We start from the raw sequence: 15078 nt of genomic DNA, 5'->3' as shown, positions 1-15078 counted from the left end.
CCTCCTCCACTCCGGCCTGTTCTTCTTTCTGGGTGCCACCAGACTCTGTTTCCCTGCTGTCTAGGTGGACGTTACTGGTCTTTGGGGGTCCACGGCTCGCATTGCCATCTCCAGCCATCTGTGCGTAAGTGGGGCCCCCCCGTCTTGGGCAGGTCTTGTACATGTGGCCCGCCTCTCCGCACAGGTTGCAGCTCTTTTCTTCCTGACAGTCCTTAGTCAGGTGACCCTCCTGTTTGCAGTTCCTGCAGATGGTCACTTTGCAATCCGCCAGCACATGTCCCGACTTCCCGCAGGCTCGGCACACTTTTGGCTGCCCTGCATATGTCAGGTAGCCTCTGCTGCCTCCAATTGCGAAGCTCGAGGGTGGGTGGAGAATGTTCCCATTGTCATCGACCCTCAGAGTCACCCTGACCTGCCGCTTACTGGTCCAGATCCCAAAGGGGTCGATCACATCGGTGGCTTCTCCCTCAACTTGGACGTACCTTCCCAGGAAGGTCAGGACATCAGCCGCTGGAACATAGGGGTTGTACATATGGATTGTAACAACCCGATTCCTCTGTGCAGGAAGCACACACAATGGGGTTGCCGACAAGATGGAAAACAGCGGCTCCCCTTCCTTCTCCTTGAAGAGGAGCTGTTCGCACTGCTTCACACTTCTGAAGGTCACATCAATGTAGCCTGCCCCAGGGAAATCCTGGAGGCAATACACGTCCGCTGCAGCGAACCCACAGCATCCCAGCAGTACCTTCTTAATAAACAGGATGCGATCCACCGGTGTACAACCCTCTACCTTCTTCACAGTCACCCAGAGTGTGTTGCGAATGCCCTGGCCAGGGCTGCGAGCGGCTGCTGAGGCCATAGCTCTGAGGTTGGCTGGTCTCTGAATTGGCGATAGGCTAAAGCCAGCATAAAGATCCACCAATAGCAGGTCAGCACAACCAAACGATCCTCCAAAATCAAATCACGATCCAGCGATAGTCTCCAGCAACTCCGACGACTCGCAACACGATCCCCGTGGTTTCTTCCCCACCAGCACACGTCCGCTGCGTCACAACTGCAGCACTCGAGCAGAATCTCTTCCTCTGGTCCTCAGGAACTACAGCCAAAAGGCCGAGAACCACCTTGGTGATGATGGTATATTCCCCTGCCAGGTAAGACTGCACGCCAAACGCTCTTATGGCCTGTAAAGGGGTGGGCTCGAAGATGTGGATTCACTCCACCTGTGAGGCCTCTTAAAGGCAGCAAATCTTTTTGGTGGCGCAGTGGCAATGTAACTGAGCAGTAATTCAGAATTTCAGGTGTGTGGTCTGGGGGCCTGGGTTCAGATCCCACCACAACAGCAGCTAGAATTTAAAATCAAAACTAAAACTTTGTTTGAGTAATCAAGGCCATAAAACCATTGTTAATTCTCAGAAGAATCTATTTGATTCACCAATACTCTTGAGGGAAGGAAATTTGACACCTTCACTTAATCCGGCCTACACATCACTCCACATCCACAGTAAGATGGTTGACTCTTCACTGCTCTCTGAAATGACCCAACTAGCCGCTCATGTCAAGTTCAATTAGGGATGGGCAACAAATGCTGGTTTTGTCAATGACACCCCAATCCCATGAGAGAAGAAAGGAACGAAACAGGGAGGGGTTTTCTGGTTGAATGGCCCACTTCATAGACCAGGAATAGGGCAGATGTAACTATTATAGTGGCAATCATATACTCAAATATATTGCATTGGCACCACAGAGACACTGGGCCAGGTAGTGGATGAGAGGCGTGAGGAAGATATGTTTGTTGGTAGCATCACATAGGAGGAGGTGGTTATGGTGAAGAATGATCCTTTGAATATGGAGCATATTCTGTTTCTGAGAGGGAGGGGGAGGAGTGACAGTAGAAACTCAGGGAATGGGTTGGACACAGTTGAACACCCTGTCCACCACAGTGAAGGGCAATCTGCATTGAAGGAGAAGGAAGACATGTCAGATGTACCATTGTGGAAGGTACATCATCAGCACAAGGTAATGGAGATGAAGGAATTGAGAGAGTGTAATGGAGTCCTTACCGCAGGCATGATGTAAGGAATAAAGTCGAGTGAGCTGTAAGTGTCTCTGAGGACCTGTGATGAGCATTAATAGTCACTTATCCCCAGAAACTGAGTCATAACATTTAGGTATACAAAGTGTCATGGATAGATTTGGTGAAGGTAAGCGAATGACAAAAATTGGAAATGAAGATTGTTGATTAATTTTAATTCCAGGCAAGAGACGGAGCAGTTTGGACATAGTTGATAATTCACTGGGTAAAGAGAACGGGAAAAGGAGTCTGAGACTTTCCAAGTATTCTGTTGTTGTATCTTTTGGAATGGACTCCCACATTTCCCCATGATGGATGTGAGGCTATCTGGTCTGTGATTCTCTGCTATTTCTCTTCCTCCTTTTTTTCAAATAGTTGGGTTGCATTCGCTGCCCTCCAATCAGTAGGAATTGCTCCACAGCCTGTAGACTTGGAGAAGATGACCACCAAAGCATCTAGTGTTTCCAAGGCCACTCCCTTTAATAGGCAGGGATGTAAATTATCAGGATTATTAGCCTTTAACCACGTTAATTTCCATAGCATCATTTTTTTTCCTTAATACTGATTTTCTGGGTCCCTTGTCTAACATTTCTTGGTAATTATTTGTGCCCTCTTTAATAATGAGAGTATAAAAGTAGGAGTACAATTCTCTACCATTTCTTTGTTTTCCATTGCAATTACCTAGTTTCTGGAATACAATGACGTAAATTTATCTCCTCTGATTTTATTCTCTTCACCTATTTATAGAAGTTTTTGTAAGTTAATTTTGTGTGTTCCAGACAAGTGTACTGTCACACTTCAGCTTCCCTTTTTAGGTCAATTTTTTAATCCTCTTCTGCTGAATTCTAAACTGCTTCTAGTCCTCAGGCTTGCTGCTTTTTCTGTTTCTTTTGATCTAATAGCTTCTAAATTTACTTTATGGAAGTCACATTTGAGCCCCAAACAATAGCAGTGCTGGAAGAGAAAGCATTAAACAAGAGGTTAGAGACACAAGCAAAACAAGGGCCCTAATTTTCGCTTCACTTCTGGAATTCAGCTCTTTTGAACATGTTGGGAACAAGGCTCTAATGAGGTCTGGTTATTGCTGAACAAATGTCACACACTATGCTGACTTGGAACTAGTCTTTCCTATTGCTACGTCAAAGATCTGGATCTCCCTCTCTAACTGAACTGTGGGTATTCCTGTAGCCCTGTCCTGCAATAGTTCAAGCTGGTGGCTCACTACTGCCCTCTCAAAGGCAATCAGGGATGGGCAATAAATGCTCAATAGCATTCACATCCCATTAATGTATAATAAAACAAGTCCTCTCTTTTTATTCGCAAATATGGAAATATTTATCAAGACAACAAAGTGAGGATGTGAATGCATTGAGCCCTTCATCAGCAGCATTTGTAAATCCACAGGAGGATGAAAACCACGATGATGCAGAAGAGAGCTCCACACAAACCTCAGCAGCTCAGGTAATTAGAGTGGTGCTAGAAAAGCACAGCAGGTCAGGCAGCATTCGAGGAGCAGGAAAATTGACGTTTCGGGCATAAGCCCTTCATTAGGCTTTTGCCCGAAACGTCGACTCTCCTGCTCCTCGGATGCTGCCTGACCTGCTGTGCTTTTCCAGCACCACTCTAATCTTGACTGTAATCTCCAGCATCTGCAGTACCCACCTTTGCCGAGCTTGGGTAATTATTAACTTCCCAAACTGGGATCGCACATCAATAATTCAACATTGAAATGAGTTACCAATAGTATCTGGGAGAGGTTGATGGGTCAGGGCATGTGTGTAATGACTGCGTACATGCATAGCACAATGCAGTTCTTTCATCACCGCTAAGTGTCATTTCAGAGTTTAATCTTAATTCGTATTGTTTAATTTAACCAGTGTGTTCGTCAGTTAGTGCCTCACGTCATTCATCAGCAGATTTATTGTCAAATATAATTAGAGGCAGTAGATTGAAAGACCTGGATTTCTCATCCAATTTGGAACAGAGTGTGATTTGGGAGGGAGAGTTTAAGGTGTGCTCTGTGCAGTCTTTCACATAAAAAAACATGTAACAGTGTAATGTTGGGATGTACAGACAGAAACGCCAAGACCTCTCTTGGTCTGTAAAGGAGTAGGCTAGAAGGATGATCCTTTGAACATGGAGTCGGTCAGGACGGAGGATTGAGACAAGGAGACTCCCCTAATTCATTTCTGAGAAGTTTCTATGTTCTTGCAACTTTACTGTGAAACTTTGGTTTCCCCCTATTGATCCATCCTGTTGTGCTATTTTGCTGAATTCTAAACTGCTCCTAGTCCTCAAGCTTGCTGATTTTTCTGCTGATCTTTTATATCCCCTCTTTAAATCGAAAGCCTCTTTAATTTGCTTTAACAATGCATGATTAAGCCACATTACCTCTTTATGTTTGTGTCAAATCAGTGTGAATGATTGTTACAATTCATGTACACAATCCTTCAATATTAACCATAGCCTTTCCAAGGCCAACTATTTTTGTACAGTTTCCCCCATCTGCCATTGCCAATGTAGGCCTCATACCCTCATTAGTTCCCTTTCATTTCATTTCAGGACTCTAGGTTCAGAGGCAACGTCTTCACTCTTCATCAGAAGAAACGATTCTATCATTTCATGTTTGCCCTTCCCTAACGACTCCAGAAAACAACATTGTTAATTAATCCGTTCTTAATAAACAGTGTTAGGATCATCTGGTCTCTGGATGGTTTCTCAATGTATGAATCTAAAAAAAAATCAGCTTTATATTCCAGGAGTTCCTCCTCCACAGTGTTATTGCCAGTTTGGGCTGTCCAATCTCGAATTAGGTTAACGCTGTCCATGATCGCATGCACCCAGTGTAAATCAAGATCCACAGTTATGATATAGTTGCAATTACAGAGACATGGCAGCAGATTAAGCAAGGATGGAAATAGAAATGTCGGCAGTAATCAAGAAATGGAAGGACAGACAAATAAGGAAAAGTGAGGTGACATTATCATCAAGGGAGGATGTTGGCTTAGAAAATCATAATATGGAATTTTTGGGGAAGTGAGTAAAATGTCGAGGGGCAGAAACATTGATGGGGCTTGGATATAGTAGAAATAGAAGTAGTGAAAGGGAAAGCATTGAATAAGAAATTTAAGACACATGCAATGAGAGGGGAGCAACTCTCATTTCCTTCTGGAATTCAGCTCTTTTAAACATATTTGAAACAAGGCTCTCATGAGGTTTGGTTATTATTAAACAAACATTCTGTGCAGAATTGGAACCAATCTTTGCTCCTTCCCTATTGCTGCATCAAAGATCTGGATCTCCCTCTCTAACTGAACTGTGGGTATTCCCAAAGCCCTGTCCAGCAGCAGTTCAAAATGGTGGCTCACTACTGCCCTCTTAAGGGCAATCAGTGAGGGTGAATAATGTTTACATCTCTTTAATGTATAAGAAAACAATTCCTCTATTTTTATTTGTCAAATTAGAAATATTTATCAAGACGGCAAAGTGTGGATGTGAACGCATTGAGCCTCTCACCAGCAACATTCGTAAATCCAGAGGAGGATGGAAACCAAGATGATGCAGAAGAGAGCTCCGCACAAGCCTCAGCAGCTCAGGTAATTATTAACTTCCCAAACTGTGATCGCACATCAATAATTCAACATTGAAAAGAGTTACCAATGGGGGAATGTTACTAAAACCTGTTTGAGGTTGATGGGTCAGAGTATATCTGCAGTGATTTTGTACATGTGCAGCGCAATGCAATTTGTCCATAACCCCTTCAGCATCATTTCAGAGTTTTATTTTCTTTTTGTTTTGTTTAAATTAAACAGGGTGTTCTTGGGTTACTGCCTCAGATCACTAATTGGCATTTTATTACCAAATAGAGGCAGCAGATTGAAAGACCTGGATTTCTGATGATACTTGGAACAGGACATGGGGTGGAATGGAGGTGTTGAGTGTCTCTGTGCAATCTGTCACACATATACAACGTGTAACTGTGTAATGTGTGGGCTTTGCAGACTGAAACACCAAGCACTCTCATGGTCTGTGAAGAGGTGGTCTAGATGGATGAACCTGTAAATACAGAGCCTGTCGGGGTGAATGGTGGAGGCAACAGGAATCACTTCATCTGTTTTTGAGAGTTTTCTATATTCCCTGCAAGATTATTGTCCCCCCATTCATCCATTCTGTTGTGCAATTTTGCTGAATTTTGAACTACTCATGGTCCTCAGGCTTGTTAACATTTGTGCTGTTCATTTATATCTCCTCTTTCAACTGGAAATCACTTTAAGTGTTTCTGGTAGTGCATGGTAAAGACACATCACCTGATTTATATTTGTGTGAAAGTAATATCAAAAATTATTGAAATACATGTAAACAATGCTTCATTATTAACCATTACCCAACCACTGCCGCCTATTTCAGTAAGATCCCCAATCCATCAGTGCCAAATTAAATCCCATACCCTCATTGTTTCCTTGGCTTACATTCCAGGATCCTGGTTTCACAGTCAATGTCTTCCTCTCCATCTTCACAAACAATTGTATCATTTATGTTTGCTATTCGCTAACGGATTCCAGAAAAACAACCTTGATAATTAATCCATTCTCACTGCACAATAAACAGCCTCTGATCACCTGATCTCTGGTTGATATCTCAATGTGTGAGTCGAAAGACCATCAGGTATATAATCCAGGAATTATTCCTCCATGGTGTTATTGGCAGTTCCTTTTATCCAGTCGAGAGTGAGACTAATGTTGTCACCCCATCATCACATCCGTATACTTATTGCATGTGTCTAACAAGGATACCAGTGCCAAGCTATATCCACAGATATAATATAGTTGCCATTATGGAGAGTTAACTGCATCTTAACTGCAAGGATGGAAACCTGAACCTCCAGTGGTATTGAATATATTGTTCAGACAGACAAATAGGGAAAGGAGGGGAGCTAGTGTTATCGGTCAGGGAGGATATATTTTAGAAAAACATAATATGCCTTTTTTCTGTCGTGAATGTGTTACCAAGGTGCAGAAAATTTAGTGGGGCTTGTATATAAGCCTCAAACAGAAGCAGTGGTGAAAGAGAAAGAATTAAACAAGAGGATTAAACACATAGGCAATAGGAGGGCAGAAACTCTCACTTCTCTTCAGGAATTTAGCTCTTTTCAACATGTTTGGAACAGGGTACTAGTGAGGTCTGATTATTTCTAAATAAATGACACACACAGTGATGACTTGGAACCCAATCTGCGTTCCTTCCCTGATGCTTGGTCCATATCTCCTCTTCCAATCAAAAACATCCATAATTGTTTATTTTCTAATGCAGGGTTAAGCCACATTGCTTACTTTATATTTGTGCTAAGTCAGTGTGAGGAATCATTGTAATTCATGCATACAGTCCGTCAATGTTAACAGTAGCCTATCCACTGCCAACACTTTTGGTATGGTTAACCAATCCATCAATGCCAACTCAGATCTCCAAATCTCATAGTTCCTTTTAGTTACATTTCTCAACCGACATTTCAATATCTTCACTCTCCATCTTAATAAACAATTCTGTCATTTTATGTTTGCTCTTCACAAACGGACTTGCGGAAACAAAGCTGTTAATTAATCCATTCTCAAAACACAATACAAATTCTAGGATCATCTGATCTCTGATTGGTTTCTCAATGAATGAGTCTAAAAAGCATCAGACTGTTAATCCAGGAGTTCCTCCTCCATAGTGTTATTGCCAGTTTGGGCTGCCCAATCTCGAGTTAGGTTAATGCTACCCATGATCACATTCTTGCAATTATTGCATGTGTCTAACAATGCAGCCAATGCCAAAAGATATCCATGGTTCTGGTATAGTTGCAATTACAGAGATATGGCTGCAGGTTTAACAAGGATGGAAATGGTAATGTCAACGGTGTTCAAGATAATGGAATGTCAGACAAATAGGGAAAGGAGGTGAGATAACATTGTTTTAAGGGAGGATATTGGATTGGAAAAGCTTAACATGGAATTTTTGGGGAGTGAGTGAAATGTTGAGGTTTAACATTGATGGGACTTGGATGTAGACTCCCAAACAGTCTGGTTACAAGTCAGCACAGAGTGTTTTGTTCAATAATAACCAATGTTTGTTCCATCACTGTTGATGCATCAAAGACCTGGATCTCCCTCTCGAACTGAACTCTGGGTATTCCTAAAGCCCTGTCCTAGAGTAGTTCAAGATGGTGACTCACAACTGCCTTCTCAAGGGCAATCAGGGAGAGGCAATAAATGCTCAATGACGTTCACATCCCATTAATATACAAGAAAACAAATCCTCTCTTTTTATTTATCAAACCAGAGATTTTTATCAAGACGACGAAGTGTGGATGTGAACACATTGAGCCCCTCATTAGCAGCATTTGTAAATCCAGAGGAGGATGAAAACCAAGATGATGCAGAAGAGAGCTCCGCACAAACCTCAGCAGCTCAGGTAATTATTAACTTCCCAAACTGGGATCACACATCAATATTTCAATATTGAAAAGAGTCACCAATGGGGAATGTCACTAACATCTGTTTAAGGTTGTTGGGTCAGAGTGTGTGTGCAGCACAATGCAGTTTATTCATAATTTCTTCAACGTCATTTCAAAGTTTAATTTTCTTTTGGTTTTGTATCATTTAAACAGGGTGTTCTTGAGTTCCTGCCTCAGATCGCTCTTGGCATTTTATTTTCAATTATTATTAGGTGGCACGATGGCTCAATGGTTAGCACTGCTCCCTCACAGCACCAGGTACCCAGGTTTGATTCCAGCCTTGGGTGACTGTTTGTGTGGAGTTTGCACATTCTTTCTGTGTCTTCATGGGTTTCCTCCAGATGCCCCGATTTCCTCCCGCAATCCAAAGACGTGCAGTGCAGGTGAATTGGCCATGCTAAATTATCCATAGTGTTCGGTGCATCAGTTAGAAGGAAATGGGTCTGGGTGGGTTACTCTTCGGAGAGTTGGTGTGGACTTGTTGAGCTGAAGGGCCTGTTTCCACACTAGAGGGAATCTAATCTATAGTTAGAGGCAGCAGATCGAAAGACCTGGATTTTTGCCGATACTTGGAACAGGGCATAGGGTGGGAGGGGGGGTGTCTGAGATGTGCTCTGTTCCATTTTTCATGTATACAATGTGTAACATTGTAATGTGTGGGCTGTGTATACTGAAACATCAAACGCCTCATGGTCCATAAAAGGGTGGGCTAGATAGATGAACATTTGAATACGGAGCCTATCAGAGTCCATGTTGGAGACAACAGGAATCATCTAATACACTTCTCTGAGTTTTCTATGTTCCCTGCAGGGTTTTAGTCATAATTATTATTCCCCCAACTAATACATTCTGTTGTGATTTTTGCTGATTTCTAAACTGCTCCTACTCCTCAGGCTTGCTGATTTTTAGCCGATCTTCTATAACTCCTCTTCCAATCGAAAGTCTCCATGATTGTGTTGTGTTTATAATGCCCAGTTAAGCCACATTTCTTGCTTTATATTTGTGCTAAGTCCATGTGAGGAACCATTGTAATTTATACATACAATCTGTCAATATTACAGTAGCCTATCCACTGCCAACTCTGTTGGTAAGGTTTCCCAATCCATCATTGGCAACTCAGATCTCAGAACTTCATGGTTCCTTTCAGTTACATTTCACAACCGACATTTCAAAGTCAATATCTTCATTCTTCACCTTAATAAGCAATTCTGTCATTTTTCCTTGCCCTTCGCGAACGAAATCTCGGAAACAAAGCTGTTAATTAATCCATTCTCAAAACACATCAAAAATCTAGGATCATCTGATCTCTGATTGGTTTCTCAATGAATGAGTCTTAAAAGCATCAGACTGTTTATCCAGGAGTTCCTCCTCCACAGTGTTATTGCCAGTTTGGGCTGTCCAATCTCGAGTTAGGTTAATGTTACCCATGATCACATTCTTGCAATTATTGCATGTGTCTAACAATGCAGCCAATGCCAAAAGATATCTACGGTTATGGTAGAGTTGCAGTTACGGAGATATGGCTGCAGGTTAAACAAGGATGAAAATGGTAATGTCAACGGTATTCAAAATTATGTAATGACAGACAAATAGGGAAAGGAGGTGAGGTAACATTGGCATTAAGGGAGGATATTGGCTTGGAAAATCATAACATGGAATTTTTGGGGAGTGAGTGAAATGTTGAGGGGCAGAAACATTGATGGGACTTGTAGATAGACTCCCAAACAGTCTGGTTCAAAGTCAGCACAGAGTATTTTGTTTAATAATACACAATGTGTGTTCCTTCCCTGTTGTTGCATCAAAGAGTTGGATCTCCCTCTCGAACTGAACTCTGGGTATTCCTAAAAGCCTGTCCTGGAATAGTTCAAGATTCTGACTCACAACTGCCCCCTCCAGGGCAATCAGGGAGGGGCAATAAATTCTCACTATTGTTTACATCCCATTGATGTACAAGAAAACAAATCCTCTCTTTTTATTTATCAAACCAGAGATATTTATCAAGACGACGAAGTGTGGATGTGAACACATTGAGCCCCTCACCAGCAGCATTTGTAAATCCAGAGGAGGATGAAAACCAAGATGATGCAGAAGAGAGCTCCGCACAAACCTCAGCAGCTCAGGTAATTATTAACTTCCCAAACTGGGATCACACATCAATAATTCAACATTGAAAATAATTCCCAATGGGGAATGTCACTAGAATCTGTTTGAGGTTGATAGGTCAGGGTGTGTGTGCAGCACAATGCAGTTTATTCATAATTTCTTCAACATCATTTCAGAGTTTTATTTTCTTTTGGTTTTGTTCCACTTAAACAGGATGTTCTTGAGTTACTGCCTCAGATTACTCTTGGCATTTGATTGTCAATTATAGTTAGAAGCAGCAGATCAAAAGACCTTAATATTTGTCAATACTTGGTAAAGGGCATGGGGTGGGAGAGAGGGTTTGAGATGTGGTGTGTTCAGTCTTTCATGTATACAGTGTGTAACAGTGTAATGTGTGGGCTGTGCAGACTGAAAAGCCAAGCACTCTCATGGTCTGTAAATGGGTGGGCTGGATGGATGTCCACCCATCTAATGTCCACAACATTAGACTAATGTTGTCACCCCATCATCATATCCATACACTTATTGCATGTGTCTAACAAGGATACCCGTGCAAAGCTATAGCTACAGTTATAATATATTTGCCATTATGTAGAGTGAAGTACATGTTAACTGCAAGAATGGAAACCTGGAATTCCAATGGTATTCAATATATTATTCGGTCAGACAAATGGGGATGGGAGGGGGGCTAGTGTGGTCGGTCAGGGAGGATATTGTTTTAGGAAAACATAATACGACATTTTTTGTTGTGTGGGTGTGTTACCAAGGTGCAGAAACTTTAGTGGGGCTTGTATATAGGCCTAAAACAGTAGCAGCGGTGAATGAGAAAGAATTAAACAAGAGGACTAAACACATAGGCAATAGGAGGGCAGAAACTCTCACTTCTCTTCAGGAATTTAGCTCTTTTGAATATGTTTGGAACAGGGTACTAGTTAGGTCTGATTATTGCTAAATAAATGACATACACAGTGATGACTTTGAACCAATCTGTGTTCCTTCCCTGATGCTTGGTCAAAGATCTGAATCTCCCTCTCTTGATGGACTGTGGGTATTCCTGAGGCCTTGCCCTGCAGCAGTTCCAGATGAAGGCTCATTACTGCCCTCTCAAGAGCAATTGCAGAAGGGCAACAAATGCTGAATAGTGTTCACAGCCCATTAATGTAGAAGATAACAGATTCTCTCTTATTTGTCAAATCAGAGATATTTATCAAGACGACGCAGTGTGGGTGTGAACTCATCAGCAACATTCATAAATCCAGAGGGGGATGGAAACCAAGATGATGCAGAAGAGAGCTCCGCACAAACCTCAGCCGCTCAGGTAATTATTAACTTCACAAACTGGGATCGCACATCAATAATTCAACCTTGAAAAGAGTTACCAATGGAGAATGTCACTAAGATCTGTTTGAGGTTGTTGGGTCAGAGTGTGTGTGCAGCACCATGCAGTTTATTCATAATCTCTTCAACGTCATTTCAGAATTTAGTTTTCTTTCGGTTTTGTTCCACTTAAACAGGGTTTTCTTGAGTTACTGCCTCAGATCACTTTTGGCATTTTATTATCAATTATAGTTAGAGGCAGCAGATCAAAAGACATTAGTTTTTGTAGATATTTGGAACAGGCCATGGGGTTGGAGAGAGGGTTTGAGAGGTGCTCTGTTCAGTCTTTCATTGATACAGTGTGTAACAGTGTAATGTGTGGGCTGTGCATACTGAAAAGCCAAGCACTCTCATGGTCTGTAAAGGGGTGGGCTAGATGGATGAACCTTTAATTATGGAGCCTGTTGGGGTGAATGGTGAGACAGTAGGAATCCCTTCATCTGTTTTTGAGAGTTTTCTATGTTCCCTGCAAGATTATTGTCCCCCCATTCATCCATTCTTTCGGACTATTTTGCTCCATCCCAAACTGCTCCCCGTCTGAGGTCGAGGCTTTGCTAGTTTTTCTGCTGATCATTTATATCTCCTCTTTCAACCAAAAGATGCTTTACCTTTTCTTTGTAATGCATGGTAAAGGCACATCATCTCTTTTATATTTATACTAAAATAGTATCAATAATTATTGAAATTCATGTAAACAATGCTTCATTATTATCCATTACCTAACCACTGCCACCTATTTCATTAAGATCCCCAATCCATCAGTGCCAACTTAAATCCCATACCCTCATTGTTTCTTTGGTTTATATTCCAGGATCCTGGTTTCACAATGTCTTCCTCTCCATCTTCACAAACAATTGTATCATTTTATCATTTTGTATCATTTCACTAACGTACTGCAGAAAAACAACCTTGTTAATTAATCCATTCTCACTGCACAATAAACAGCCTCTGATCATCTGATCTCTGGTTGATACCTCCATGTGGGAGTCGAAAGACCATCAGGTATATAATCCAGGAATTATTCCTCCATGGTGTTATTGGCAGTTCCTTTTATCCAGTCCAGAGTTCAACTAATGTTGTCACCCCATCATCACATCCGTGCACTTATTGCATGTGTCTAACAAGGATACCAATGCCAAGCTATATCCACAGTTATAATATAGTTGCCATTATGGAGAGTTAACTGCATGTTAACTACAAGGATGGAAACCTGAACCTCCAATGGTATTCAATATATTGTTTGGTCAGATAAATGGGGATGGGAGGGGGGCTAGTGTTGTCGGTCAGGGAGGATATTGTTTTAGGAAAACATAATACGACATTTTTTGTTGTGTGGGTGTGTTACCAAGGTGCAGAAACTTTAGTGGGGCTTGTATATAGGCCTAAAACAGTAGCAGCGGTGAATGAGAAAGAATTAAACAAGAGGATTAAACAAATAGGCAATAGGAGGGCAGAAACTCTCACTTCTCTTCAGGAATTTAGCTCTTTTGAATATGTTTGGAACAGGGTACTAGTGAGGTCTGATTATTGCTAAATAAATGACATACACAGTGATGACTTGGAACCAATCTGTGTTCCTTCCCTGATGCTTGGTCAAGATCTGAATCTCCCTCTCTTGACGGACTGTGGGTATTCCCGAAGCCCTGCCCTGCAGCAGTTCCAGATGAAGGCTCATTACTGCCCTCTCAAGGGCAATTGCAGAAGGGCAACAAATGCTGAATAGTGTTCACATCCCACTCATGTAGAAGACAACAAATTCTCTCTTATTTGTCAAATCAGAGATATTTATCAAGACGACGCAGTGTGGGTGTGAACTCATCAGCAACATTCATAAATCCAGAGGGGGATGGAAACCAAGATGATGCAGAAGAGAGCTCTGCACAAACCTCAGCCGCTCAGGTAATTATTAGCTTCCTTCACAGCAATAATTCAACATTGAAAGGAGTTACCAATGGGGAACATCACTAAAACCTGTTTGAGGTTGATGAGTCAGGGTGTGTGTGCAGTAATTTTGTACATGTGCAGCACAATGCAGTTTAATCATAACCCCATCAGCATCATTTCAGAATTTTATTTTCTTCCGGGTTTTGTTTAAATTAAACAGGGTGTTCTTGAGTTCCTGCCCCAGATCACTAATCAGCATTTTACTATCGATTATAGTTTGAGGCAGCAGATCGAAAGACCTAGACTACTCAAGATATCTGCGACAGGACATGGGGAGGGAAAGAGGTGTTGAAGTGTTCTCTGTGCAGTCAGTCACATATACGACATGTAACAGTGATGTGCAGACTGAAACACCAAGTCCTTTGTAGACGGGTGGGCCAGCTGGATGAACCTTTGAATTTGGAGCATGTCTTGGTGGGAGATGCCGACAACAGGAATCCTCTCATCTGTTTCTGAGAGTTTTCTGTTTTCCCTCCAAGTTTATTGTGATAATTATTATTCCCCTGATTGATCCATGCTATTGTTCTTTTTCATTGAATTCCAAACTGCTTTGAGTCCTCAGCCTTGCTGAATTTTCTGGCGATTTTCTACATCTCCTCTTCCAATCAAAAGTCTCCATGATTGTGTTGTTTTTCTACTGCCCAGTTAAGTCACATTGCCTGCTTTATACTTGTGCTAGGTTCGTGTGAGCAATCATTGTAATTCGTGCATAGAATCCGTCAATATTAACCATAGCCTATCCACTGCCTACTCTTTTGGTAAGGTTTCCCAATCCATCATTGCCAATTCCGATCTCAGAACCTCATAGTTCCTTTCAGTTACATTTCAGAACCCACATTTCAAAGTCAATACCTTCACACTCCATCTTAATAAACAATTCTACCATTTCATAACAGCTCTTCTCTGACAATCTGTATGAAATAACACTTAATTAATACATTCTCATTGCACAACAAACACTCTAGGATCACCTGACCTCTGACTGGTTTCTCAATGCATGAGTCTAAAAAGCATCAGATTTTTAATCGAGGAATTCCTCCTCCACAGAGTTATTGCCAGTTTGGGCTGTCCAATCTCAAATTAGGTTAAC

The 15078-nt window shown here is 41.7% G+C and overlaps 1 protein-coding gene across 1 annotated transcript in view; it reads left to right on the top strand.

Annotated features, from left to right (window-relative positions):
* LOC122551910 overlaps nucleotides 1-15078 on the top strand; it is a 162593-nt gene that overhangs the window by 121457 nt on the left and 26058 nt on the right. Inside the window, exons 30-34 of the mRNA XM_043694478.1 lie at nucleotides 5536-5667; nucleotides 8390-8521; nucleotides 10553-10684; nucleotides 11866-11985; nucleotides 13824-13943. Of these exons, the coding sequence (XP_043550413.1) occupies nucleotides 5536-5667; nucleotides 8390-8521; nucleotides 10553-10684; nucleotides 11866-11985; nucleotides 13824-13943 (636 nt within the window). The remainder of the gene's footprint in view (nucleotides 1-5535; nucleotides 5668-8389; nucleotides 8522-10552; nucleotides 10685-11865; nucleotides 11986-13823; nucleotides 13944-15078) is intronic.

The sequence above is a fragment of the Chiloscyllium plagiosum genome, chromosome 7 (genome assembly GCF_004010195.1).
Source record: "Chiloscyllium plagiosum isolate BGI_BamShark_2017 chromosome 7, ASM401019v2, whole genome shotgun sequence".
Lineage (NCBI taxonomy): Eukaryota > Metazoa > Chordata > Chondrichthyes > Orectolobiformes > Hemiscylliidae > Chiloscyllium > Chiloscyllium plagiosum.
Note: the sequence above shows the minus strand (reverse complement) of the source record. Positions and strands in the feature narration are given on the sequence as shown.